Consider the following 26,629-nt stretch of genomic DNA (forward strand, 5'->3'; position numbering starts at 1 on the left):
GTGTTTTTCATGCACCCGGGGGACAGGGTACGTCGACTTTAATCTTGCTCGTAGGTTTTCTGTTCCTTCCCATTCCGCGTGTCGTGGCATGGATCGCGGGCAAGGCTGGGTTCCATGTGCGGAGGAAGGCCGGAGGAGGCTTCATCTCGGTAGTGGTGGGGAATGGAACGGCTTGGCGGGAATTGGGAGTCTGTTGGCAGATCATGGCCCCCATCGCCCAATCTGCGATGAGGGGAACCACTGAAGCAGACGGCTCGGGCGGAGGAGACGGCTGTTTCAGAAGGTTTCCCAGTGCGCTAGACGGCGCCGTTTACTCTTCCCCGGGAGATTTCCCCCGTCGCTTTCTTATTTCCCATCTTGTGCCGTCTCGGACAGCGGGAGTTTTGTGCACTCGGTTCGGGCGGAAGAAGCAAGCACAACGCCATAAAATCGAACGGTGAGCGATTTTGGTGATTCCTAGACGTGAAATAGGGTATGGATAGTGTCCGAGCATTGCTCGAGAGCAGAAACTCAAGTCGGCATGACGTGGCCTGACCTGTCTCGTATGAGAGATAAGCAGGGCGAGGCAAGCAGACGTCCTTGGATGCCCATTTTCGTCGCACTGGCTGCCGGGCACTGACTGAGCTGATAGTCTGGGTGCAGATGCATCTTTGTCAGGCCTCCGACTCGAAGCAAAGGCAGGCGGATCGAGAGGAAGAGGAGCTGGCTGCAAAGCACAGAAGATGTCATGCCATTTTGAAGGGCATGATTGCTTCTTGTCTCCTCCCCGGACCCTTTGGAAGGAATGGTGTTTCGGTGGTATTGTCGCTGTCAAGTGAGACATGTGTCTGATGACCGAACGGCGGCGGGGAGCTGTGGCCACCTCTCTAGAAGGCTGCGGGCCGAATGTCGAGATGATGATGGGCAGATTGAGCCTCACCAAGAACGCCGGCCTTTCCAAGCTGCGACTGGAGGGAGAATGCGATAATGACCGTAGTGATGACCTCGGACCAGGCTATTTTGATGCGATTTTTGGCTTTACTATTTCAGTCGTAGACGGCCATGAGGCGGTGGCCTGCCTGAAGCTTGAGAAGCATAAGCAGCCTCCCGCTCTTCTCGAAGGAACCCAAAGAGGAGAGCGAGCATGTGGTCGGTTGGGCTAATGTCGCCCATTGGATGCCTGTGAAGCAAGGAAAAGGGGAGTCGGCGGTTGCAGTGAGTAGACGTCGCCGAGTCGCTGGCGACACCATCAAGTCAACCCCTCCAGAGTCCAGAGGTCACAGGTGCGTGTGCCTGCATGGCCAGTTGGCCACAGGCAGTGGCACAGCATTTTGCGGACGCAGGTACGGCAAGATTGTGGCCCCTGGGCCTTGGTTGGTGATGACGAGAAGCAGGCGGCAGGAGAGTTGGGATTTGGGATTTGGGGGCTGCGGATTGGAGCTCGGGCCGGCCAAACGGTCTTTCCTGGCTGTGCATCATGTGACGTGATTGGACCAACATCAGGCGAACCCTGAGCAAACAATTTCGTCTATCCTGTGGGATGCGCAGTGGAACCACACGACGATGTGAAGGCCAATCAGACAACACCGGTACCTGACAGGATGGAGCGGGGGGCCCCTGGCTAGCGCGGGCCGTGCAGGGCGCTGATGAAGATGGGCGCCGGTGTGGATGGTTTTAGGCTTGGAGCAGGGCCGAGTTGCGGGAATTCGACGAGCGAGCGAGTTGTGCAAGTCTCTGGGGACTCGGGAGGGGGGCAGAGGGGTGATCAGGACCGGCGATGATTGAATGCGACCGTACCGCTGGCATTGAGGGAGCCGGCGATGACACAGGGTGCAATGGAAACCATGACACTATCGCGAAATGTTTGGTTTGTGCTTGTGCAGAGTTGTCATGCTCCCTGAAGGCGCAGGGAGATGCCCCAGAAACAGCCCAAAGGTGAAACGCTGACTCGGCGCGTGGCTTCACGGATCAGTTGCATTGTCGAATGGCCGTTGAATGCGCCGTTGCATTTTTTTTTTTTTTTTTTAACGCAGCCGCAGTTGTTTGTTTGTTCCCATTGTTGAATTGTGCAAAATGTGATCCGAGCCCCCTAGCAGAAATCCAAAAGAGTGGCCTCCGTCGCCAAGGGACACCAGCGACGACCACTGCGACCCCCAGAAGCCGCTAACACGGCAAAAACTGCAGGCGACACAAGCCATGCCGTACCGCACGGCCGCGCTTTCCTGCAAGTGCCATCCCATTTCCATCGGTGAGCCAGCGGCAGGAACCAACCTGAGTACTGAGTGCTGAGTGCAAGACAGGAAGTCGCAACTGCCTGAAGGTGAGGTGGGCAGAAAAAAAGAGGGAAACAAGTGCCAGGAACGCGGCCAATGGGCGACTCGCCGCGCAGGGATCGTCGTCCAAAGTCACGACCAGGCACACCCGCCGACACCCCCGTCAACACGCACACACGCACTCGCTCCCACTCACATTGGGCTGTCATCCTTGTCTCTCCGTCCAACGTTGCCTGGGTCCTCGTCCACTCGTCCAGGATGCGCATGCACTGACTGCAACCTCGACTTCCCCGTCCCCTTCTTCTCGCGCCCTTTCCCACTTTCGTCCCTCTTCTTTCTGTCCGTCCCATCCCATCCCATCCCGTCCGAACTGCACTCACCGGGACTGTTCTCTCTGCCGCTGCCAGACGCAACCGCCAACAGGGTCGTCTTCTCCTGCAGCTTGCAAAGAGTGACTGTGCAGATTCATCCGTTCTTTCCCTCCACACGACGTCTTCCGTCTCGTCTGGATGACAACTCACTGTCATTAACACTGACTCTTGTGTGTGTTGTGCATCGCCTGTGAGCTGGTAGTGAGATCCTCAACCTTTCTCCCCTCATCCACCTCTCACATTACTCTCTTTCCCGGCCCAGCGCCGCTTTACATTCGTTCTCAAAATCGCCCACACCGCACAAAACGGCACCACGTCCTCGAAACCACAACAATAAAAATCTTCGAGAACTAGACACTCTCTCTCACAACCCGTCCACGACAGATCTGAGCACCGCGACTCCCTGGCTGGACCTGTTTACAGCTCGTTCATTCTTTTGACGATCACGATTCATCTGGCACACGTCGCCTAAGAGCATACCCATCATCAGCCTCTCCCGCCCACGCCAGTATTCCCCAGAGATATTTCAGATACCCCTCTGACCCACGAACCACGACATTCACGATTCGACTACCGAAACATTCCATCACCTTCATTCTTATCACGACGACTGCTGGCTGGGCCTATTGAATTACTTGACCTCGATCCACGCGGCCACGACACGACCTCAGCTTCACACAATGGCTCACCACCACCGTGCTGCTCACAGGCATCTGCCTCGCAATCCCGATTTCTGGAACGATGTTGGAAACAGTTTCAAGAACTTGAACCCTTTCGGTTCCGATGATGACGACAGTGAAACCACTACCAAGAACGGAGGTAATGACAAAATCAAGCGTCAAGACGATGACGATGACACGACTACTACGCGCCGGGCTAACAGGCAAGGTCGTTCAACTGTTGTTCGTACCATCTACCAGACCGTCACCGACGGCGCCGTCGCTGCCTCAAGCGCCTCGTCTACGAAGCTCATCGTCGCGCCCTCTGCCCTTCCCACCCGCTCCAAGTCTACTACCACCACAGCCGACTCGGGCACTACCATCCAAAGAGCCGGCGGCGCCATCCTCGTGACCCCCGATGCCTCGTCCTCTACTGCCACAAGCGACTCTGCCACGAGCACTCTCCCCTCCGCCATCGAGGAGTCTGTCACCGAGAGCATCCCCTCGACTCTGGCCATTGCGACTGACGCGCCCACTCTTGCCCGCTCGACCAGGTCCGCAGCCACCGCCAACGAAATTACCGCCGTGTCCAGTGCTTCTGCAACTTCTACCGCCATCAGCGACAAGTCTGCCAGTGAGCCTAGTGGTGCCGCAAAGGCTGGTATTGCCATTGGCGTTTTGGCTGGTGTTCTGGTTGTCTTCCTCCTCGTCTTCTTCCTTTTCAACCGTCGCAAGAAGCAGTTGGAGCAGCAGCGCCTGGCTGATGAGGATGAGAAGACTGGTGCCTTTGGAACTGCCGCCGCTGTCACCAGCGGCAACAACACCCGCGCTCCCCGCGTCAGCCTCCGACCCGTCACTCAATTCCTGCCCAACTTGAACCCCGCCGACAAGCGTCAGAGCAACGTCAACGGAAACATGGCTCCCGCCGCCGCCGCTGGTGCTCTCGGCGCCCGCGCTCCTGGCCAGAGTGCTTGGGAGAGACCCGTCGCTGGCCAGAACGCAAACCCCGTCAACCCCTTCGGATCTGGAGCTGAGAGAATCAACGGCACCATCAAGGAGGAGTCCGTAAGCAACATGAGCCTCAACGAGAAGCCCCTGCCTTCCGTCGCCGCCGATGTCCCCATTGGTACTGCCGTCAGCGAGCCTCCTTCCCCCACCAACAGTTCTATCAACGGAGCCACGATGGCTGCTGGCGCCGCCGGTGCCGCCGCCGTTGCCGGTGGCGCAGTCGCAGCCGGAGCCCTCACTCGCAAGGCTTCCACCCGCAAGGATGGTCCCAAGGCCCTCGATCTTACCATCCCCGCCCCCGCGCCCCTGTCTACCGTCCCCGCCAGCCCTTCTGGTACCGAGTTCAGCGCCAACTCCGCTGGCCCTGGTCACCAGTCCAGCGGCTCCACTGGATCTGCTGCTATCGCCGCCGCTGGTGGACCTGCCAACACGACTGTTCACCGCATCCAACTTGACTTCAAGCCTACTCTCGAGGATGAGATGGAATTGAGAGCTGGCGGCCTTGTGCGTCTCTTGCACGAGTACGATGATGGATGGGTAAGTTTCAAATACATTCCGCTTTACAAGAATCACACTAACACATTCTCAGGCGCTCTGCATTCGCTTGGATAGATCCCAGCAGGGTGTTGTACCGCGCACCTGCTTGTCTACTCGTCCGGTCAAGCCTAGGCCTCAGGGACCTCCCCGTGGCCCTGGTCCCAATGGCCCAAATGGCCCTCCTCGCGGTCCCGGCCCCAACGGTCCTCCTCGCCGCCCTGGTCCCAACTACCCTCCCGGTCAGCGCCCGATGACGCCCCAGGGTGGTCCCCACGGCGGACCCCCTTACTCCCGTCCCGAGTCGCCTGCGCGCCCCAGAACTGCCGGTGGCCGTCCCCAGTCTCCGGCCGGTAACGGCCCAATGGGACCTGGCGGTCGCCCTCAGTCGCCCGGTCCCCGATTCCAAGGACCTCCTGGACAAAGACCTCAGAGCCCGGGAGGACACGCCCGCAAGCAAAGCCCTCCGGGACCTAGCAAGATTCCCCAGCCAAGCCGGATGGGTCCCCCAGGCCCTCCTGGCCCTCCCATGGGCCCTGTCGGCCGCAAGCCCGTCCCTGGCCAAGCCCCTCCTCCCCCTAGCCAGTCCCCTCCCCCTGGCCAAGCCGCCTAAGTGCCACAAAAGCACCGTTCATGTACACTGATTCCCTGCGTATATAACGTCTTTTGGCACAAAGACTGGGGATTCATCTTTCACGTTTGGCGATAGACTGGGGTCTGCTATGCATTCTGGACAGTACGGCGTTTCTGCGAATCAACAAAAAAGAACTTGGGAAGATTCTGTTTTCTTCTTCCCCGACCGGACTCTCACGACGAATCCGACGATGGGAACAAAGACGACACCAACGCGTTGTTTTATACCTTTCGAGTCACTCTCTTACGACACAAACTTTTGATACACCCTTTGCGAGCACCCAACGACAGGGCCCCGCAACTTCTTTTCCTTTACACTTCTTGTCACTCCTTCAGACACCCGATCAAAAACTTCTTTCGATTCATATACCGTGCCCGGACTCGATTCAACGCCAGACCGCGAATGCTGGCGAAAAAAGAGTGCTGGGAAAAGGAAGCGCCTAGTGCTTAATGTATATTGCGCCACTCTTTGTTGTTGTTTTTTCAAACCTCCTTCTCGTTCTTGATTTTCTTGCAGCTCTGGTGGCTGGTGGTCGTCGCAAGCTGGCGACTGTTAGGGTGGAATTTTCCATGCGCGGGCTGCGTTGGTCCCCTTCTTTTTTGGATGCCTTTGTGTAATTTGACACTGGGGCATGGGAGGGGGGCAGGTTGAACGCACCGCGATGCGGGCGGATGGAGGGGGAAATCGTGTTGTTACATGTTCCCTCCCTCGATTTACTAGGGCTAGAGCTGCTTCTTGTGTCGAGCAAGATAGGTAGACAATGAGATGCCATACTCTGAAATGCTTTGAGCCGCAAAGTGACTTGTCGAATCTAATTGTACAAGGCCGAGGATGGTTGTACAGGGCCCTGAAAGAGCAGAGTCTTCCTGACACAAGGAAATGTTGATCAAAACAGTCTTACGGTACATGGGAAGAATGTAGGTGTTGGGTGAACTTGATGTAGTACTCGTGCGAAGGTCTTGCGCGGTGACTTCGCGAGCAGCTGGGCTGATACTGCTTGAACTGGGCTGGAACAGCGCCCTTCCATGCTATTAACTACCCTCTGTCGGTATTGCTGAGGCACTGATATTCTCACTTGATCTCATCTGCCTAGACAACAAAATACGCCAGGTCACCCACACTTGGGTTGGCCAGAAACTCCAAGCGACGAGGAGAAGGCTGGGAAGTAGACATGGGACTCCATACACACAACCGGCAAGGTAACAACGAAAAGACCTCGGCTGCACCTGTTGCTCGCACTCGTGGCCATTCATTCTCAGGGCACCCTAATCGGATTTTTGCAAAGGCCGTTTGTTGTCATCTCATTTGGAACAGTCAAATGGCCTTTTACGCACTGATGATAAAACCTGGTCTTGTCTTGGTGTGTAGCCATGTCACGGTGTGGACTGCAATATCGACGGTGGAGGGCACATAGGGGATCAAGCAAGACTCGCCATTTAGCAATGGAAGCTCTATTCCGTTTACCAAGCTCTATAGAAGGCCGATGAGTCAGCGCCAAAACGAGACGTTCCACAGCCATCGCTACCTATGATCTTACTCTTTTGACGACTGTCAAAAACCCAGAGACTGGCCAGCTAGATCGCAACACCGCAGTTGGTCTGTGGCAACCACAATGGACATTAGTGTGTTGTCGCGGTTAGCTGAAGGTTTATGACTCCAGCTGGCAGGTACCGCCTAGAACGGTCAAAGGAACCAAAAAATGGGATTGCGTGACTTCTGACCTCTTGTCCATCCAGGCTGTGTCGCATTTGCAGCCCTGATGATGTGCGTGCATTGACAAGAGGTCGATCATGGCCAGTGGTGTCTGCTCTTCAGCAAGGCTTCATTTGTGTCTCCTCCCTCAACCGGAGCAGAGATGGTGAAAGCCCAACTCGGTGGACATGATGCGAGCGACCGAATCTTTCTCTTATCATTGTCGTCAAGTCGTTATCAGCCAGATCTCGTGTGACGCCCTGGACAAGCTCAGTATGAGCATGTGATCTAGACGCACTTTCACCGGTAATCTCAAATGGCCAGACCGTAGAATGTCATGACAGGACACACCAAACACCCGATTCTCCTTCTAAAATATCAGCATCTCAGCCAACACGATCTGGCCACTGCTGAAGGTTAGATTGGACGTCCATGTAGGACTCGGCGGAACACGCTACAGCACAGCCGCAGGGGATGTCGGTGTACACGTATGAAAGGACCGAGCTGCGCCCTTGTCTCCCTTCTTTTTTTACAGGTGCGTTCCGTACGGAAAAACCTGGTCGATGAGTTCGTCGATAACACAAGGTCTTCCCGTAGCATCCATTGTTCGCAATCGCCGCAATTACACGGCCCTCAATTCGTTGAGTACCATATTTACAAGTACAATTTTTCCCCACCCATCTCGCTTATGAGTTCTGGATAGCTTGTGACTGCGCCGACTCCTTCTCCTTCTTCGCGGCCTGTTCTCTGTCGTACTCGATCAATTGCTTCGACCAGCTGTGTCACCAGTTGTTAGTCCGTGATCCCCGACTGCTCGTGTGCCATGGCCGAATGACGTACTATCTGCTGGGGAAGAAGCTGTTCTCCCGAGGCATAACGTAGCGCACCTCCTTCTCGGCGCTGATCCTCCAGATAACGGCAACGGTGCCGAGCATGACGGTGCCGATGATGGCGGTGTTCAGCTTCCAGTTCGCGGGCTGCGCGTACCAGCCACCGGCCGGCGACCAGACGTGCTTAGGGTAACTTTTAAAATCGCAAGATGTCAGACAAAAGGTTCGCTTCGATTTCGATGGGGGGTTCCGGTCGGTCGCGGTTCGTAGGTGGGTTGTGGTTTTCGAGGGGTATAACTCACGGAACTTTGGGACCGCCTCCCTGTGCAGCAGTTAGCAATTGGCGCGTCAGGATCAATCAGATGAGGGTTCAATCTTACCATCTTGACTGCTTTTCAACGAGAAGAGGTTGGGGTGGTTCTGGTGATGGCAATCGCTTTCCCGCCTCGACAGGTTTGGTAGCTTTTCGACACAGCCGGGCACTTGACGTTGTAATCTGCGGTACGCTATTCGACCGTTCCTCCACGGTGGAGCTCGCACCGCCCGGAGATTCGGACACCAGATGTTCCGGGCTACACAACGGGCTCAGGTGAAGGCGACTGCGTGGCTCGTGCACGGTTCACCCTGGCATTGGGGGGGAATAGAGCTCACACGACTCCAGTCAATTAGACGTCTAGAAACTTTTTCGTGACGGGAGACCGGCGCTGCGAACGAAGGGACGTGGAACTTTTACTCTGTGCGGAACCCCCCTCCATCGACACCCAGCAATCCCAATTGCTCGGCCTCCGCATCACCGAGTTCGACATTGATCGAAACACTGCTCGACTTTCCCTTTCTTTTGTCCCGTTAACGACCAGCAAAACTCTTCTCCCCACCAAAAAACGACTCCCCGATGAAGAGGTTAAGGATATCAAGATGCACCGGGCAGCTGCTCAACGCCCAGGCCAGGACACACGCCTCGCCGTCCTTGACGCCAATCTCTGTTAGAAGCTCACAGCAACTCGTCCACAATGCCCGCAGCAGCACCTGCGGTGCAAGGTCACTATTCTCGTGGACACGACCCTCCGCCACGGAAGAAGAAAAAGAAGTAGAAGTCCCCGAGGAAGCGCCTGAGGAAGCGCCCGAACAGGAGCTCAAGCCGCTGTCCTTCCCGTCACCACTCCCCGAGAAGGCCCTCTCCTCGGCCAAGCTCGCCGCTCTCCACGCCCGTCTCTCCCTCCCCGAGAAGGTACCGCTGCAGACCCTCGCCCGCTGCCTCGTCGACCCCTCGGCCGACCCGAGCCCCAACTTCAACAACGTCAACCTCGCCGTCGTCGGCGCCTCCCTCATCAACTACCACACCTCCGAGCGTCTCGTCTGCCAATACCCCCGCCTACCCATGACCATCCTCTTCGAGGCCATGCGCGCCTACGCAGGCTCCGACTCGCTCTACCGCATCGCCCACGGCTGGGGCGTCGAGAACACCATCCACCCGGGCGACGAGGTCGACCCGGGCCTGCTGCAGTGGTCCCAGGAACTCCCCACCGTCGGCATCACGGGCGCCTGGGGCTACGAGCGTAAGGAGGCCCACCACCTTGACAAGTTCAAGTGGCGCCGCGGCGTGTCCTCGCGTGTCGTCCTCGACGACGAGTTCGGCGACACCGTGCACACCAAGCGGGCGGAGGCCCCGAAGGAGCCCAAGTCGAGCAGCCCCGAGGAGTTCCTCGAGGACCCGGCCATCGTCCGCGAGCGGTGGATGCGCATCCGCAACAACGCGCACGCGGCGTTCGTGCGGGCCGTCACGGGCGCCATCTACGCGCACTGCGGCCGCGACGCCGTGCGCTCCTTCGTCGACGCCCACGTGCTCAGCCGCAAGGTCGACCTCGAGCGGCTCTTCAGCTTCAAGCTGCCGACGCGGGAGCTGGCGATGCTGTGCGCGCGCGAGGGCTTCGAGCCGCCCGTTGCGCGCCTCGAGAGCGAGACGGGCCGCCTGAGCAGGACGCCCGTGTATGTTGTCGGCATCTACAGCGGCCGTGACAAGCTCGGCGAGGGGGCGGGCGCTAGCCTGACCAACGCGCGGCTGCAGGCGTCCATGAACGCGCTCAAGGCGTGGTACCTTTACAGCCCCGGCAACAACGTGCGGGTGCCGAGTGATATGCTCGTCGAGGGGGCGAAGCCGTGGCAGCCTGTGCATATTGACATGGGTGAGATCATTTAGAGAGAGGAAGAGAGGGTGGGTGTGGGGGGGAGAAGCGGTAGACGAAAAGCATCATGTGTAATTGCCCATGGGGCGAGGACGAAGGATGAGAAGGACTGCCTTGGCGGGGCGGATGGGTGATGACCGGGACACCGAATGCCGTCTGGCAGTGTACATTTTTGAACAAGGACATGTGGAAAAAAAGGTTACGCATGTCTCTGTAAGATGAATAGATCTGTAAAAACAATGACACACTCTTCGAAGCGGGGCGACTTTTGAGTCAAGACTGCACAGATTGAAGATGTTGAAGAGGTGAACACACAGAAGTAGACGAGACGCAAAGAGCTGGAAGAGTAGGTGAATCTGATCATTAAGACAGCTGGCTATTCTGACAATATTACAAACGACGTACACCCCTTATCACAAGTCTCCCTCTCTTTTCCCCGGGTATCAACTCTCCCCCTTTACCAAAAACTCCAGTGGCGAAGCTGCTCAACTGAACTGATCGCCCTCTCCCAACTTGTGCGCCATGCCCCTCTGCACCAGCCTCCTATATCTGTCCTTCTTCGCCTTCTCCTCCCGCTCCAGCCTAAGCTTCCTCTTACGCTCGTAGACCGCCCTTACCGTGCCGCGGATCTGCTCCCGCCCCTCGGCGTAGTTGGCCCGCGCCAGCGCGACGACGTTGTCGATCTGCTCGGGCGTGTAGACAAAGTTCCACGTGCTGAGGTAGTCCGTCGTGCCCGGGTTGATGCCCGGGACCTTGGGGTTGGCCAGGAAGGGCAGGTAGACGATGGCGATGCCGGCGTCGGGCTCCATCAGCTGCCACGAGGAGCGCTCGTCGATGGCCTTGGACGGCGGCGGCGGCTGCGAGGAGCGTTCCTGCGTGGTGCCGACCCAGACGGTGCAGTAGCCCAGCTCGCCGGACTCCTGGTCGCCCGGGGTGAACTTGGCGGCCTGGCCTTTGGCGGTGTCCTCGTCCGGCGTCGAGTGTGGGTGCTCGGCCTGGTGGTCGATCTGGTGCTGCTGGGCGTCGTGGAGCTTGCGGTCCGCCTCGGTGGAGGAGGCGGCCTCGGCCTTCTTGAGCTCGTCGTCGACCTGCTTGGGGGACTCGCCTGCCTTCGGCCAGCCGACGCCGACGGGCCAGCCCTTGATGCCGCGCTGGCGGGCGTAGCCGTCGGCGACGGCGAGCCAGTTGTCCGTCTTGATGTCGGCGGAGGCGTCGAAGGCGACGAGGACGTCGACGTCGCGGCCGGGGCGGAGGAGCGGGTAGATGGGGAGGTTGTTGGACATGCCGGCGTCCATGAGCTGGATGTACTCGGTGCCGAAGATGCTCTTGGGCGCGGTCTTGGGCAGCTTACCCTCCATGCCGTAGGCGAAGTTGGCGACCGTGCCGGGGTCGATGGGGTGGACCTTGCTCAGGTCCTCGTTGTAGCCGTAGATCATCTCGTCGAGGGTGCCGAAACCGGTGAGGCTCTGGACGAGGGGCCTGATCTCGTGGTAGTAGTGGCTGAGGGTCGCGCAGAAGGCGCTGCCGAAGACGCCGAGGAGGAAGGGCATGCGGGTCTCGGGCAGGTGGAAGCCCTCCTCGGGGGGCACGTCGACGCCGTTGTCGAAGCGGCGACCCATGGCCCAGGTGGGGATGCCGGCGGAGAACTCCTCGCAGAAGAACTCGTAGGGCGTGATCTCGAACCACTGGAACCAGGCCTCCTTCTTGGCGACCTCCTTGGCTGCCTCCGAGGTGGCGGGGACGCCAACGGCGCCGTCCACGTCGACGTCCGGGATCTCGTGGCGGACGGCCGTGTAGATGGGCAGCGGGTTCTGCCCGTACTTGATGTACTCCCTCTGGTTGGAGAGCTTGAAGTCCCGGTCGTTCACTTCGAGGTCGCCCCTGGGGACGAGGTACCTTGCCGCCAACAGCAAGCCGTAAACGTCGACGAGGCCAAAGTCGGCGTTCGGATCGCCCTTTAGCTTCTCGACCATGCCGCTGAGGAGATACTTGCTCGTCGGCGCAGAAAGGAGAGTCTGGAAGGCTACTGGCGGGTAGGCGATGTGGATGCCCGCCCGGGCCTTCAGATGTTGCAGGACGCGGCCGAGGCTGCCATGCGAGATGGACGAGTGGTACAGCGTCTGTAGCCAGCATGAGCCGCTGACACCAGAGGTGTAAGTAACGCAGTCGAAGAGTCCGTCCTCGTCGGCGGCAAGCATAGACCCCGTGCCGGCGACGAGGGCTCTCAACCCCCCGCCTGAGCCGCACATGGCGATAGTGGGGACGTCTTCGGGGTGGACGTCCTTCTCGTCAATGTCAAGATACTTGGCCAGGGCCATTGTCGTGACCCTCTTTCTCCTCGACAGAAACTCCTTTTCCTCATCGCAGAGGTCGTTGGATACTCTCACCCGGGCGCTGTACTGCACCTCGGGGTTGATGAAGGGGTCATGAGCTTCTTGCCAAATCTCATCGGCCAGAGATCCGGGTGACATGGATAGCTTGGGTATCAATCAGCATTCTTCCCAACTCGAAACCCAGACCAGCTCACTGGCGGCGATAACTCACCTCTCTCTGGAGTTTCCGGATATAGCCGGGGACTCCCTTGGACCATTCCGGGAGGATGAACCCGACAATCTTGTCGGCGGTCCACTCGACGTCGGTGGCATCGGACAGGTTCTCAAACTTGAGCGCAAAGTTGTACCACGCCGTCTCGTTCGCCTTCCTCTGCTCCGGCGCGCCGCCGCGCGGGGCGGCGCTCTGCTGGTCCGTCGGCGCGATCGATAGGCGCTGAAAGTCGTCAGACGGGTACAGCCACCAAACAAAAAGCCCGCCGGTGAGCACGGCGACGGGGAGAGAGGTGGTAGCTGCCTTTTTCTTGCCGTTGTTGCTGTTGCTGCCGGATCCCTCGGGGCCCTTGTCGCTGGCCGTGAAGAAGCCGTGCTGCGACTGTCGCGACTGCAGCGTGGGCCTCCGGCGGGGGAGGAGGCCATGTGTCCTGATGCGGCCGAGGGTAACGTGGTGAAAGCTCCTCATCTTGCCGGCCGCCGATGGCGCTGCGGGTGCGCGGCGGAGGAGCAGGGCGGCGGCGTGTTGGCGGGAATACGCTGTGAATAACCTCATCTTGGCGATCTTGGGTTCGTCGGGTTGAGGCTGGAGGTCTGGAACATGACTGGCCGGACGGGCCCTGGCGGTCGTGGGTGTTGGTTGGAGATCAGCAACCAGGCGCGGGGGGTAAAAGATTAGTGTGGTGTTGAGAGTGTCGTGCTGGTTCAATACCAGAGCTGTAGAAATGGGCTCTACGGCTGCGGCGGGATTTTCATTGTTTTCTTTGGTATCAAGAGTTTTGTTCTTGGAGACTCCCTCGCACTGAGAGAATTATGAAAAAACCCTTTGGAGAAAGGCGCGCGGCCAGCGACGAGGCGCGAGGCTGTGAACTCAACAACTTCTCTGCTGACCCTGGTCTGCTGTTGACATCATTGAGGCATGATTGAAATCGGTGGATCAGAAGCAAGCAAGGACAGGCAAGGGGGTTTGAAGGTGCGGACCTGTTGATCGGATGGGATTAAGACGATACCTATGCGCGCCGGGACTCCGTCGTGTGCAGCACAAGTCTCGCGCTATGACAGGGAAATCTCCACCGTCCGTTGAGAATGCTCCGGAAGGCTTGATTCGCCAATTACATTGGTGGACCTGAACGTCCGCTGCGCACCGCTGTGGCCCAGCTTGTGGAGCCTGCGACCTGTCGCCCGACCCTCTGTCGCCTTCTGCCATGTGACGATGACGGGCCTCAACTGTCATCGTCACGGCGCGCTGCGTGTCTGAGTCTACCATGCAGTAGAAGCACGCAGAATCTGCAGATGACTTTGCAAGTGATCATAGGGGAGAACAAGAGGACTTCTGTTATGTGTGTCAACCAAGGCCTAACCGTGGGCCAAGTCGGGATGTCAAAGAGCTGCCATCTTAGCTGTGGCCCAACTGGCGATCTGCTTCATCGGACGAACCGGACCCAAGCTTCTCACCGGCTCAAAAGGCGAGTCTCGGAATTGTAGCTGAATTATAGAAGTTCAACTGGATACTCTGAAGCCCATAGCTCTTTTATCGCATTCACGTAGCTTCTAGGCTTCCATTTACAGGTAATGTTGCCGCCGCGGGATTAACTTCTGCGTTTGTAAGTAGCCGGAGCTTAAATATCAACATCAAGCACTCAATTCTGGCGACGAGAATCAGATGCGACTAGATGAGTAAGAAGCGTGTTGGATATGCCGTGTAACGTTGGAGGCGTCAGAACTCTACGATAGCCCTGGATTTCAACCCCGCTCTCGGATGCTCTCACCCAAACACTCGTCGAAGCTTTTTCTACTTATGCCTACCCATGGGCTGACAGTCCAACTCTGTTCAATTTTTTTGCTCTCGGATTCCGGCGTGTGCAGCCTCACTTCATTGAATTCAGCGACGGCGGTGCCTATCCAGATACCCGGGATGAGCTAGTCTCGGGAGCCGCCCACCAGCCCAACTCGCCACACCGAGTGCTGACGCTTATACTTAAAATCCCCCGACGACGAGCCTTCTTTTATTTCAACGCTGCAGTTGGAATTGCATTCATATCCGACAGCAACAACATAAATCTGTTCCCTGAATCAAAACGTCTGTGGGGATACTCCAAGTTCACCATGTCCCGAGGAACGGTTGCCGTCATCGGCGCAGGTGCGTGGTCCTCCCCAGCCGGAAAGAAGACTCGTGCCCGGACTGATATCCGAGCCAAACAGGACCGGGAGGTCTTTCGGCCCTGAAAGAGCTTCGCGAGGTCGGCTTCGACGTGACGCTGTTCGAGAAGCGGTCTGATGTGGGCGGCTTGTGGACGTTCTCGGACGACCCGTCCGTCACCTCGGCGATGGCGTGTAAGTGCAGGCCACAATTCCAACATGTCAAGGCCGATCAAGCTGACCGTGTCCAGGGACAAAGTCGCAGATTAGCAAATTCATAGTCAGTGCAGAAGAAAGAAAACACATCCTGGCATTGACGCGCAGCTAATGAAGGCATCCAGTCGTACATGTCCGACTTTCCGTTTCCTGATCGTAAGTGCATTCGTCTTGAACAGTTCTGCCTCCCGGAAGCTGATGCAGCGGCATAGACTACCCTACCCACATCTCGGCGCAGGAATGGTCTGATTACTACAAGATGTACGCCAAACACTTTGAGCTTTACGATAACATCGTGTTCAACGCGGATGTAGACGTGATCCGGAGGGACCAGGAGAAAGGCAAGTGGGTGGTGCACATCAAAGGCGAAGCGACGCCGCGGCCGTTTGACAGAGTTGTGCTTGCTAGTGGGTCGGAGACAACGCCGGTACATCCAGTGATTGAGAATCTGGAACAGTTCGAGGGGAAATTCATGCACTCTCAAGCCTACAAAGGGTAAGTAGGCCCAGGTTGAAATGTGCCGGAAACTGGCTAATATCACGAACAGGCCAGAGGGGCTCAAAGACAAGAATGTGGTCGTGATGGGCATTGGAAATACTGCTTGTGACACCGTCGTGGTGAGTGTGCGCCACGGTCAGCTGATTCGACTTCACTTGTTTAATGCGATTACCAGGAACTCGCAGACTACGCCTCGAAAGTATATCTGTCACACAGACGAGGTGCGAAAATAATTCCTCGCATGAATCAAGACGGCCCTCTAGATGCTGTGATGTCGTGGCGTACTTCTCGTTTCGGTCACTGGTTGGAGCACTTCCTCCCGGGCGTGTTCAGCCTCCTTACCGAGTCTGTCATCAAGAAGAATTCCATGATCCTCGGGGAACAGGATCCAGGCTGGGGGTTCGAGCCGTCGCCCAGTCTGAAACTCAGCCTAAGCGTCATCGTGGTCAACGATGATCTATTCTCGCGTCTCCGAGAAGGCCGTGCCGAGTCGGTTCGGGGGGTGACGCGCATCGTGGGACCGAAGTCCGTCCAGCTGGACGACGGGAGGATCATCGAGGATGTGGACGTCATCGTCGCGGCTACCGGGTACCGGCCGGATTTCTCACTTCTGCCGGATCTGTCCCACACCCCGGCCCCGGATGCGAAGGCCCCGCCCCTCCCGAATTTGTACCAAAACATATTTGCCATCGACTACCCGGATTCTCTCGCTTGCGTGAGCTACTGCACTGTCGGCGACAATGCGGCATCATATCGCGAGCTCCAGGCCATGGCTATCGCACAGGTATGGGCGGGCAACTCGTCGTTGCCGTCCAAGGCGGAGATGCGCCGCAGCACCGCAGCGTATCAAAAGTGGACTTGGAAAAGGTTTCGAGCCTTTGCCGGAGCGCCCCTCGGGTCTGGCCAGCAGTATCCGTGGTTCAGATTCGTCCACGAGATGGCAGGCACCGGTATGTGCGAGTACCTGGGCTGGGGTTGGAAAGGGTGGCAGTTCTGGTGGCAGGACCGGGAGTTCTACCGCCTAGTAGCGTGGGGGGCTTATTCGCCGCACATCTACCGCCTCTTCGAGACGGGCAAGCGGAAGACGTGGCCGGGAGCAAGGGAGGCCATCATCAAAGTCAACGAGGATAGAGACAAGATGTTTCCAAAGAAAGAGAAGAAAAAGATGGCTTGATCGAGAGTTGAAAGAACGGCTTGCCAGGGCGAAACAAAATGGCGCGGAATTGATTGGTGTTTGCGAGCGTGCCAACCAACCAAATAGATATCTTGATTTTTTTTGGGGTCGTGTTTGCTTGTCTGTCGCGGGCAGGTCTGCGCCAATGCAGTCGACGGGCTGACGAAACGGACGCAAGGTGTTTGGGCGAGACAGTGAGACCCGAGACACGGCAAAGCGGGCTGCCAGACCTGCATCAGGTTTCTTATCTGGCTTGATCCTGCAGTCTGGTCTGTCGACTTGCGATTGCAGGACCATCTGGACCGATGTACTTGTATACTTGCGTGAGTACGCAAATCATAGACGAAGCAGCCACTATCGTCTCGAGACGTAGGATCCGCTGGGCCAATGACACGCCATTTGGTGATATGGAGGAGCATTCCCGTAGCGAGAAACAGGGAAACGTCGCCGCCAGCACTACCTCGCACATGCAAGTGTCAACGATTGCACTTCCTTCGTATGGGCAGCGTGATAGGTGTGTAAGGCCATGATGTGGATGGCTAGCAGTGGCTGCGCATCGGTGCACTGGGGAGCCGTTCTGTGCAGCTAGCGGCGGGGATCAGTCTTCGGCAGACGTCGTGTGCTGTGTTGGTATTTTTTGGAGACACGACTGACTGGCAAGTCCCGATGGGAAGCAGAGGCAGGCTTGACTGGGCTGGCTTGTTGGCTGGCCTGGCAGCTGGCGGAAGGGCTTCTGTTGGTGTGGTCGTGATCCAGGGACTGCTCCTGCAGGCACACGGGGGTTTCCTGCAAGTAAAAGTGGCCAAGCAGATGAAGGGGTGTGAAGACCTGATGTGAATGAAGCTTGCAGGTTATCAGAGGAGCCAATGGAGCCGGGGTTGAGCTTGCAGGTCGGTGTCAGGAAGTGGCTTGTGCATCGGGACCAACATTTTCCCGTTCCTGCCTAGCTGGAGCCGGTTCCACCGCCGACCGGGAGCCGGCTCTCGCTTAAAGGTACGTCCCGCGATGCCAAAGAGGTCCCCTTCGTGTTGGGGCGGCTGCCTGAGGCGCATTGAGACGACGGGTAATTTGTCAAAAAATTGTGCGAGGAACTTGAAGGCATTGGCGGGCATGGGGTTGACGGTTGACGGGTCGAAAAAGAGCAGAATATCTGCAGATGATGGTGACTTGTGACCGACGGCCGACGTTTTCCCATTTCCCGCGTCTCCATTCCACCCGAGCAGAATCTCAATTGCACCGTGGACCTCAGTCCACAGGTGCGTCCCATGTCCACAGTTCACTCTTCCACCTTTTGAGCCCAGCCACATCCAATTTATAGAGGTTTACGCTATATTATAAAAATTCTATTTATACTTTAACATATACATACTAAATATTATAATACTATTTATAACAACTAAGAAAGCTTCAATCTAGGTTTATAGAAGTATTATTAATAATTTTAATAGCTTATAAATAATTTACTATATAAGATAATATAAAAAGAAGAATATAGATTTTTTATTTATTTATTATTTATTCTTAATAGAATTAATTTATTATATTTAAACTTATATTAACTAAAATACTAATTATAAAATAACTCATAACTAAATAAAATAAAATAAAATTTATCTAAAAAAATATAAGTTTAAATAGTTTACTAATTATATTTTCCTTAATATTATAACTAAAATAGTTATAAAAACTACTATAAATATTTTATCTATATCCTATAGATTACTATATATTTTCTATATCTACAAAATAATAAATTAAATATAGAATATATCTATTTATAGTTTTAGTAGATATATCAATAAATAAAAACCTATAGAAACTTAATAATAAAAAGCTTAAAGAGGATATTAATAAGTTAGAGGAAATTTTATAATATAAGGATTATATAAACGAAATAATTATAGTAATAGTTATAGTCCTTTTTAATTACTAAAAATAAAAAAAGAGAAGTAAAGAGGGAAAGGGGGTAGCTATAAGGGTAGCCTGCGTACTAGTAGAGTTTCTAAAAAGTACACTTTAATACACTATGTCACTTTAAAGTGAGTCCACAGTTCACTCTCAGTTGGGTATCCATAATGTGAATCCACGGTGGCCCTGGCGCAGGTGCTGGTGTCCCTGTTTCTTCGTCCCATGGATTATGGTTGAGACGTGGAAATTGGTGGTCGGTTTTGATGCTTTCCTGGCTCTCAATGCGACCAGACGCCACACTCACGAACGCCTAATCAGAGCGCGTCTGCTGCCACACGCCAGCAGAACATGCTACCTGCCTTACTAACATTGAGGCGACTTAACTTCCAGAGGCACTCAAGGTAGGCAGGTGGGCAGTGGGATTCAGTAATGGCGGCGGCCAGAGGCATTCGTCAAAGAGTACAGCAGAGTTAGCCAGCAGCTGGGCCGTCTCATTTTCGTCCCATTCCCAAAGCCCGAATACGTAAGTTTGCAGCTTGCTCGCATTGTTGACAGTACCTTAAAGGCAAGGACTTTATGCACATCGGCCACCAATGCACATGGGACATAGCACAGAAGGCGGCTCTGAAAAACTCAACCGGTGCGTGTCGTTTCACACTGACGGTTCACCTGTCATTGTCGCAAGCCATCACGGACACCTGCGAATTGAATTGTTGGGTATCCGTACGTCGTCCGTAGAGGGAGGCTAAAGCCTAGGCTGCCCAAACGCCCCAGATTGTTTCTTCCGTTGGCCCCCATTGCCGGCAAACACTATGAGAGTGGAGCAGACATGCTGGTAAGGCCATGCCGTGTACGAATCCAGAGCAGGATTAGATTATCGCGTAGTCCGCCGCCCAAGGCCCCTAGCACAGGCATGATAAAGGGGTCCTCAGCTACCTTGCCTTCCAGGTAAGGTAACTGATGGCGGGAAGAGGGAGCATCTAGAACGACAAGTCGGGTCTTCCGCTGAAAAACCGTTGCTTGTGTCTGTCTGCTATGCGATCTGTGAACCATCTGTGAACCACAGGGTCAACCGAGCAAATCTCCCTCGTCCTCATGAAATTCGAGTCTGTCGTCCCCAATCTCAAAGGGCCTCCTTTTGGCGGTTTTTTTTCCCTGATGCTTCATTACGACCTCCACACCTGAGCCAATCAGCGGCTTTCATCGAAGGCAGCCCCGGTCTCTAATTCTCTTTCTCCATCCAATACCCCTGCCACCTACCCCACCCAAACCAAGCTAGCCAGACTGGGATTAGGACAGCTCAACCCCCTTTTGCTGCCAGTGAGAAGGGAACAGCAACGTGCTCGTCCTCGTCAACCACGCAGCGGCCAGCAGCAGGCCACCCTCCCAACCTTTACAGCACATGCTGGTCCCTGTACACAGACGATGCCGCTGGAAACAGAAGGGCAGCTCGCTGCAGCATCTGCGCTGCCAGCACTCCCTCATGCGGCGAACGGAAGCCGAAGCACAGGTGCAGCCGTCCAAGGTCCCCAGGTAGGTAGGCACCTAGGTAGTGGCAGCAGCAGCAGCAGCAGCAGCAGCGTGAACGGGAGGAGGACCGGGGAGGAAAGGGAAGGGACTGTCTGCCACCATGGGAGAAACGGGACGATGTCGCACCGCACAGCCGAAATCTTTCCTGTCCCCGTCGCACCCCAAATTTCCCCTTCCACCTAAAACGTAGTCGTACCTTCGTCGTACTACCTTGCCTGACCGACCTACTCTACCTAATCTCACACCTTTCACAACCACCACACTCTCTCTCCCTGAGGTTGTGATTCTTCCCTTCCCCTTCGACATCATCGATACTGCTTCGAGCATCGCCAGTATCTCTTCCCTCAGGGCTCGAGAAATTCCACCCCAATTGTCCTTTGCAGTCCATCGCCATCACCTGACGTTGCTGCCCCCTTTCTCTCGTTAACCTTTTTCCCCTTCTGCGACACTCCTTGACACGCGACTACTTCGTAGACGTCCAGGTACGTACGTGTTTCCTTCACGATTTCTCTGCGAATACCTCTTGCCATGAACCACGAGGCAGGAGAATATCCCATCCCATCATCCCATCTCTCCTGCTCGCGCCATTCCTTCGACCTCCTGGCTTGATCTTGCTGCCGCGCGGTCTCCTCACGTCCTTCTGCCTCCGATCATCCTCCTCCCTGTCCACCTCACCTCCTTACTCCATCTTTGTTTCCCCCGAGCCTCTTCCATCTTTACGGCATAGCTAACTCTTTCTTCCGCTCCCCAGACTTTTTTCTCGATCAATTCCTTCTCAACCTTGACTGCTCCCCGCGTATTCGATATGGGTAAGCCCCCTTCCTTCCCTGAGACGAAGATTGTGAGACTATGGCAAGGCGAGGCAAGAGGATACTGGATCTATCTGCGGCAAGCGACGACCACATGGCCTCGTTGGACTGTTTCTACCTCCCGCTCCGGATCGATTGAGTTTCAGAATCTCAACAACATCACCTCACTTCTCGTTACCCGACCACATTCGTTCCACCATCTACCATTTCTTGGTTTCCCCTTTTTTGGTCCTTTATTGGTAGACCAGAGATATCAACCTGCCCTACTCAGAGTACCCAAACAAAACGACATACACAATGATCTACAACTTGGACCAGCCCTCCAAAGACCGCAAGGGCAAGGGCAAGACCGTCGGGTGGAGAGATACGGACGCCGATTTCACAATCAAAAACAAACAGCAGTCAAACGCAGGATCGTCTCCCACGACACAAGTTCAAATCGTTCGTTCCATGCTCGACGTGGGTAAACCCGACAGCGACGGACAGCCCGGTCCGTCGTCCGCTAGTCGGCTTTCACAACCTGGCAAGGAGAACGACGATCCCGCCAGACAAGTCTCTGAACGGCCACCGGGTTAGAGAAGATCCTCTTGCCTATGCCTTGCCAAACATACTTACCACTCGTTACTACGGTACGAGCATGAGCGCTAACATGATTGCGTAAATAGCCTCCGAAGGTTCTCCTGCTACCTCCCCGCCGCCCTCGGCGGCGCCGGCGTCGCCCCCCGCCGGCAAGCTTGTTTCTGCGAACGAGATCGAAGAAGCCATTTCTAACGCGTCCTTAGCTGGCGGTGTTGTGCCCCCTATGGCGGCGCCTTCCAGCGATCTTAGGAACATTGTTCGCCGCAAGCTGACGGGCTATGTCGGCTTCGCTAACCTGCCTAACCAATGGCACCGCAAGAGTGTCCGCAAGGGATTCAACTTCAACGTCATGGTTGTTGGTAAGTCTCTTCTAGACAGCTTCGTTTTGTCTTGAACACTCTCTTACAAGTGGCGTACAGGTGAATCTGGCCTCGGAAAGTCCACTCTGGTGAACACCCTCTTCAACACTTCCCTCTACCCTCCCAAGGAGCGCAAGGGACCTAGCCTCGACATTATCCCGAAGACTGTTACCATTCAGTCCATCAGCGCCGACATTGAGGAGGCCGGCGTCCGCCTCCGTCTGACCGTCGTTGACACCCCTGGCTTTGGCGACTTCGTCAACAACGACGAGTCGTGGCGTCCGATTGTCGACAACATCGAGCAGCGTTACGACGCATACCTCGACGCCGAGAACAAGGTCAACCGCATGAACATCGTTGACAACCGCATCCATGCCTGTGTCTTCTTCATTCAGCCCACTGGCCACTCCCTGAAGCCTCTCGACATTGAGGTCATGCGTCGCCTTCACACCAAGGTCAACCTGATCCCCGTCATTGCTAAGGCTGACACCCTCACCGACGAGGAGATCGCCAACTTCAAGTCCAGAGTATGTTCCACTCAATTCCCCCCTACAGCTCAAAATCTAACCCCTCCAGATTTTGTCCGACATCAAGTACCACGGTATCCAGATTTTCGAGGGTCCTCGCTACGAGCTCGATGATGAGGAGACCATTGCTGAGAACAACGAGATCATGTCCAAGGTCCCGTTCGCTGTTGTCGGTGCTACCAACGAGATCACCAACGCGGATGGACGCAAGGTTCGCGGCCGTTCCTACCCCTGGGGTGTGATTGAGGTCGACAACGAGGAACACTGCGACTTCGTCAAGCTTCGCCAGATGCTTATCCGCACCCACATGGAGGAGCTCAAGGAGCACACCAACAACAGCCTGTACGAGAACTACCGTACCGACAAGCTCATTGGTATGGGCGTGTCCCAGGACCCCAGCGTTTTCAAGGAGGTCAACCCCGCTGTCAAGCAGGAGGAGGAGCGCCACCTGCACGAGCAGAAACTCGCCAAGATGGAGGCCGAGATGAAGATGGTCTTCCAGCAGAAGGTCGCCGAAAAGGAGAGCAAGCTGAAGCAGAGCGAAGAGGAGCTCTACTCGCGCCACAGGGAGATGAAGGAGCAGCTCGAGCGCCAACGCATGGAGCTCGAGGAGAAGAAGCAAAGGGTCGAAAGCGGCCGGCCCATCGAGAAGGAAGGCAAGCGGAAGGGTTTCTCGCTCCGCTAAGACTTCTTTGCCGGTCTCTTGACGCCACTTGTTCGCATTCTTCTTTCTACGACCCATGTCTAAGTACCCATGATGCCCATACAATACCAGCACAACGCGCCTCTTTGTCGGTTCTCTTCTTGTTCTTTCTTATCATCCCTTTTTCTCTCGACCTCTTTTAATCACAACCCTCATCTAATCACTTACGGAAACCCAACATCACCAAAAAGTCTTTGCGAAGCAGTCGTGCAAGGGGTTTTGATGCCGACTAGGAGGGAAAGACGCGAAAGCAAACACGAGGAGTCATTGCTTCTGCGAGGCTTGATTCTGGCGATGAGGCGTTCTCGGGAACAGTAGTCCTACTTGCCGCATCCTATCATACTGTGGCGGACATGGGAGAGGAGGACCTCGGGGAGAAACATGGGGTCGGTTGGGCGAACACATTTGCGCTAGCAGAGTATCCTCGTGGTTTCATTTCTTTCGCAAAGACTTGCCACTCGGAATAGGGTTTTCTTATAATCTATGACGCCACGCTCAATACTCTTGCCGCCTTCTGGTGTCGAACCAGCTAATATCTCTCGCTGTGGACGCACAATGTGGTGAGTGGGTAGAGGCACACGCTGGATGGAGGAGCCCACTTATGTACAGCAAATTACCCCTTGATGTTGTATTTTACTCGGATGAGGTCATGGAGAGGGAGGGGTAGGAGACGGTCTGGCATGACAGGCGTCTTCACTTACTTGGCATTTGATTTCCTTGACGTCTACTCTCTTTGTTAGCTTAGTTCCTGTGTGGTTCGAAAAGGGTTGTTTCCCAGAATTTGTCTATCTTGCCATCTCTATCGTCGTGATTCCTGAACCCTTCCAGGTCATTTAGCTACGCCTGAGGTTAGTATTGTAAAGACGCTTTCCTCGTGTCCTTGCCTGTGCCTGATGTCTCGTAGGTGACGCTTGTTATCTTCCAACCCGCCTAAGAAAACCGAAGACCCTGAGTGCGATGAACATCTAGGGCAAAAAGATTTAGCTGGGCGGAGGGTACTTCGACTACCATGGCGCCTGTATTCCCGATGTCTCTACTCTCGTCTCTATCCTCGTGATCTCTATTATCGTCGCGTCTGCCATCGCTGTCTTTCTACCATTTCTTTTACTATTTGACGTCTGGGAACTTCTCGTCGTAGGACATGAAAATGTCCGGCAAAATGGGCGGTGTCTATGCTAGAAACGAACTCTGGAGATTTCCATCCTCTGCATAGTATGTTGACGACTAACAACTCCCAAGTAGCACACCCATGGCCAGCAATGTGGGGGTTGGCCTAGAAGCAAAGGCAGGTAACGGGCAACATGGTGAACGGCAGAGTCTTTCATTTCCTCTACCAAATATGATGTACATATAAGACTACGTCTAAGCCTTTACATTCGGGTCGTAGAAGCTCGGGGTCTATATCCTGTTGTACAATGCCGCCTGGACCCCTCCTCAGGGGCGAATGCTACCACCACGTCCTTCATCCACCAGTCAAACATCATTAACAAAGCGTCTACCGCCTCCTCAAGTACCAGTTAAAGGCGAGCTGGTTTGTCTCGTAAGAGAAGGGTGTGGGCACTTCGGCGAAACCACGACGGGCGACGGGGTGGCGGAGGTAGACGGCGGCGCAGATGTTCTGGTTCACCTCGAGGTAGCGAGGGATGAAGGCGAAGGGGGCCATGTAGCGGCGGGGTTCCCAGGGGGTCCAGTACGGCTTGGACTCGTCGATGGGGTTCTCGGCGTTGGTGCGGAGCAGGCTTGCGAGAGCCGTCTGCTCGGCCAGGGACAGGCCCTTGACAGCCTCGCGCACCTCGTCGCTGGTGATGAGCTCCTTGATAGTGTCCCTAGTCTCTTGTTTCTTGGCGCTGACCTTCTGCTCCGCCTTCTCTGACTCTTGCTGCTCCTGCTGCTGCTGCTCCTGCTCAGGGGAAGTGATGGCCTCGACCTGGTTGCCCTCCAGCTTGAAGTCCTTGAGCATGGAGGAGAGGTGGTCAATGACGTTGTCGGGGCTGATGGTGGCGCTCTCGGCGGTGCGGCCGGCCTGGGAGAGGGCGCGCTTGACCTCGCTCGTGAAGGCGCGGAGCTGGCGCTTCTTGCGAGGGTTGAGGCCGTTGCCGTCGTAGAGGAGTGCCTTGGCGGAGCTGATGAGGCCCTTGAGCTGCTTCTTCTGCTGCGCGGCGCGCTGCTCCTCAGTGAGCTCCTCTGTGGCCTCGGCTGCCTCGCCCTCGCCCTCACCCTCTGCTTCCTCGCCCTCGGCCTTGGCTGCAGACTCTGCCTCGACTTTCTCTTCGGAGGCCTCGGCTTCGGCCTCAGCCGGGGCTTCAGCAGCTGCTTCTGAGCTGTCGTTCTTGTTAAGGAATTCCTCCCTCTTTGCAGCCCGGAGAGTTTCATAGTCTTCGCCGGCGAGCCACTTTGCGTGTAAGGGGGTCTTGGGTCGGCCAGTGGCATAGAGAACGGAGTCTACGTCGACTTGGAACATGTCGCCTGGGTTCAGGAGGTAGGCACCATAGCGCATCTGAAAAGAGGGGCGGTGTTAGTCGTCGTCAAGGCCGAGTCGAGTGTGTGCAACGCGACTGGGAAAGCTTACCGTCTTGCCGTTGACCTTGACGGCGCCGTGTGTGCAGAACTGCTTCGCCTGGAGGGTACTGCTGGCGAACATGGCACGGAAGATGGCCACGTCTAGTCTCCTCTCGAGCGGCGCAAACGCCATTTGCATGTAAGGCGTCATATGCCTAACGGGTCTGCCTAGGAGTTCTGCGGAGTCGTCCCTCTTGGCCTGCCAGGGGTGGACATAGGGAAGACTATCCTCCTTGTCTGAGATGATGCGCTGTTTGCGCTCCTTCTCGGAGCGGGAGAACGAGCCGGCGTTGATATCCAGGTCTTTGCGGCCGGAACCGCGGCCGCCAGCCTGTTCGGAGCCGTCGTACTTGGCGAGGTAGGCCGGGGGCATATCAACGGCAGAGTAAAGGCGGCGAGAGAACATGCGAGACCAGTCGGACTCCTTGATGTTGGCGCCGTGGTAGCCTCGGGTGAGTGACTTGGCCGCCCATTTTTGCTGGAAATGAGTTTGCTTAAAGCGAAAAGGTTTGAGCCTTGTCGTCACCAATTTGAATAGATTGTATTTGTTCCATGACTGGCGGACTTTCTGGCGGTAGAATAGTGGTCAGCGGTTTTTGTTTACAGCCAGGGTGTTGTGTGCGGCGTGGTATAGATAGAAGCATCGCATGAGGTAGAGGTCGAGGAGGGCGGCCTCGCAAGTTGTGTGTGTGCTTCAATTGACGCTCCTGCGAGGGGGAATATGGTTTGTTCGGGGGCATACCATGGACTGAAGGCTGTACCACCTCGGCTTTCTTGCTCTCATCTTGGGCTAGTTGTGTGTCGACGGGGACGTGATCGCACTCGTAGGGCCGGAGGGATGGCGACAGCTTCAGGAGCACGAGACGTCGAGACCGAATTTTTGGTGATGGAACGGCATCTCCCGCACACAAGAAATCGGTAC

The 26,629-nt window shown here is 55.8% G+C and overlaps 7 protein-coding genes across 7 annotated transcripts; 4 read left to right on the plus strand and 3 right to left on the minus strand.

The window, feature by feature from the left end:
- Positions 1-3,303: 3,303 nt before the first annotated feature.
- CGCA056_v007892 (uncharacterized protein) lies at positions 3,304-5,437 on the plus strand (the record flags this gene model as incomplete). Its single annotated transcript, XM_037323140.1, has 2 exons — positions 3,304-4,827; positions 4,880-5,437. The coding sequence occupies 2 exons, from the start codon at positions 3,304-3,306 to the stop codon at positions 5,435-5,437; spliced, it is 2,082 nt and encodes a 693-aa protein (XP_037177772.1).
- Positions 5,438-7,836: 2,399 nt separating this feature from the next.
- On the minus strand, positions 7,837-8,363 carry CGCA056_v007893 (uncharacterized protein; the record flags this gene model as incomplete). Its single annotated transcript, XM_037323141.1, has 4 exons — positions 7,837-7,927; positions 7,991-8,173; positions 8,283-8,302; positions 8,361-8,363. 4 exons carry the CDS (start codon positions 8,361-8,363, stop codon positions 7,837-7,839), a joined length of 297 nt encoding a protein of 98 aa, XP_037178056.1.
- A 509-nt stretch (positions 8,364-8,872) lies between these two features.
- On the plus strand, positions 8,873-10,177 carry CGCA056_v007894 (54S ribosomal protein L3; the record flags this gene model as incomplete). The annotated part of the gene is made up of 1 exon (XM_037323142.1): positions 8,873-10,177. One exon carries the CDS (start codon positions 8,873-8,875, stop codon positions 10,175-10,177), a length of 1,305 nt encoding a protein of 434 aa, XP_037177773.1.
- A 471-nt stretch (positions 10,178-10,648) lies between these two features.
- On the minus strand, positions 10,649-13,262 carry Pla2g4f (Cytosolic phospholipase A2 zeta; the record flags this gene model as incomplete). Its single annotated transcript, XM_037323143.1, has 2 exons — positions 10,649-12,640; positions 12,708-13,262. 2 exons carry the CDS (start codon positions 13,260-13,262, stop codon positions 10,649-10,651), a joined length of 2,547 nt encoding a protein of 848 aa, XP_037178057.1.
- Positions 13,263-14,812: 1,550 nt separating this feature from the next.
- On the plus strand, positions 14,813-16,733 carry aurF-2 (Monooxygenase aurF; the record flags this gene model as incomplete). The annotated part of the gene is made up of 7 exons (XM_037323144.1): positions 14,813-14,846; positions 14,909-15,040; positions 15,097-15,125; positions 15,187-15,217; positions 15,274-15,556; positions 15,609-15,678; positions 15,735-16,733. 7 exons carry the CDS (start codon positions 14,813-14,815, stop codon positions 16,731-16,733), a joined length of 1,578 nt encoding a protein of 525 aa, XP_037178059.1.
- A 4,544-nt stretch (positions 16,734-21,277) lies between these two features.
- Positions 21,278-23,130, plus strand: CGCA056_v007897 (Cell division control protein 3; the record flags this gene model as incomplete). Its single annotated transcript, XM_037323145.1, has 4 exons — positions 21,278-21,551; positions 21,646-21,918; positions 21,979-22,445; positions 22,495-23,130. The coding sequence occupies 4 exons, from the start codon at positions 21,278-21,280 to the stop codon at positions 23,128-23,130; spliced, it is 1,650 nt and encodes a 549-aa protein (XP_037178058.1).
- A 1,513-nt stretch (positions 23,131-24,643) lies between these two features.
- CGCA056_v007898 (37S ribosomal protein NAM9) lies at positions 24,644-26,491 on the minus strand (the record flags this gene model as incomplete). The annotated part of the gene is made up of 3 exons (XM_037323146.1): positions 24,644-25,645; positions 25,718-26,275; positions 26,450-26,491. 3 exons carry the CDS (start codon positions 26,489-26,491, stop codon positions 24,644-24,646), a joined length of 1,602 nt encoding a protein of 533 aa, XP_037177774.1.
- Positions 26,492-26,629: the final 138 nt, after the last annotated feature.

Source organism: Colletotrichum aenigma (assembly GCF_013390185.1).
Source record: "Colletotrichum aenigma strain Cg56 chromosome Unknown KSG_Cg56_contig05, whole genome shotgun sequence".
Taxonomy (NCBI): Eukaryota; Fungi; Ascomycota; class Sordariomycetes; order Glomerellales; family Glomerellaceae; genus Colletotrichum; species Colletotrichum aenigma.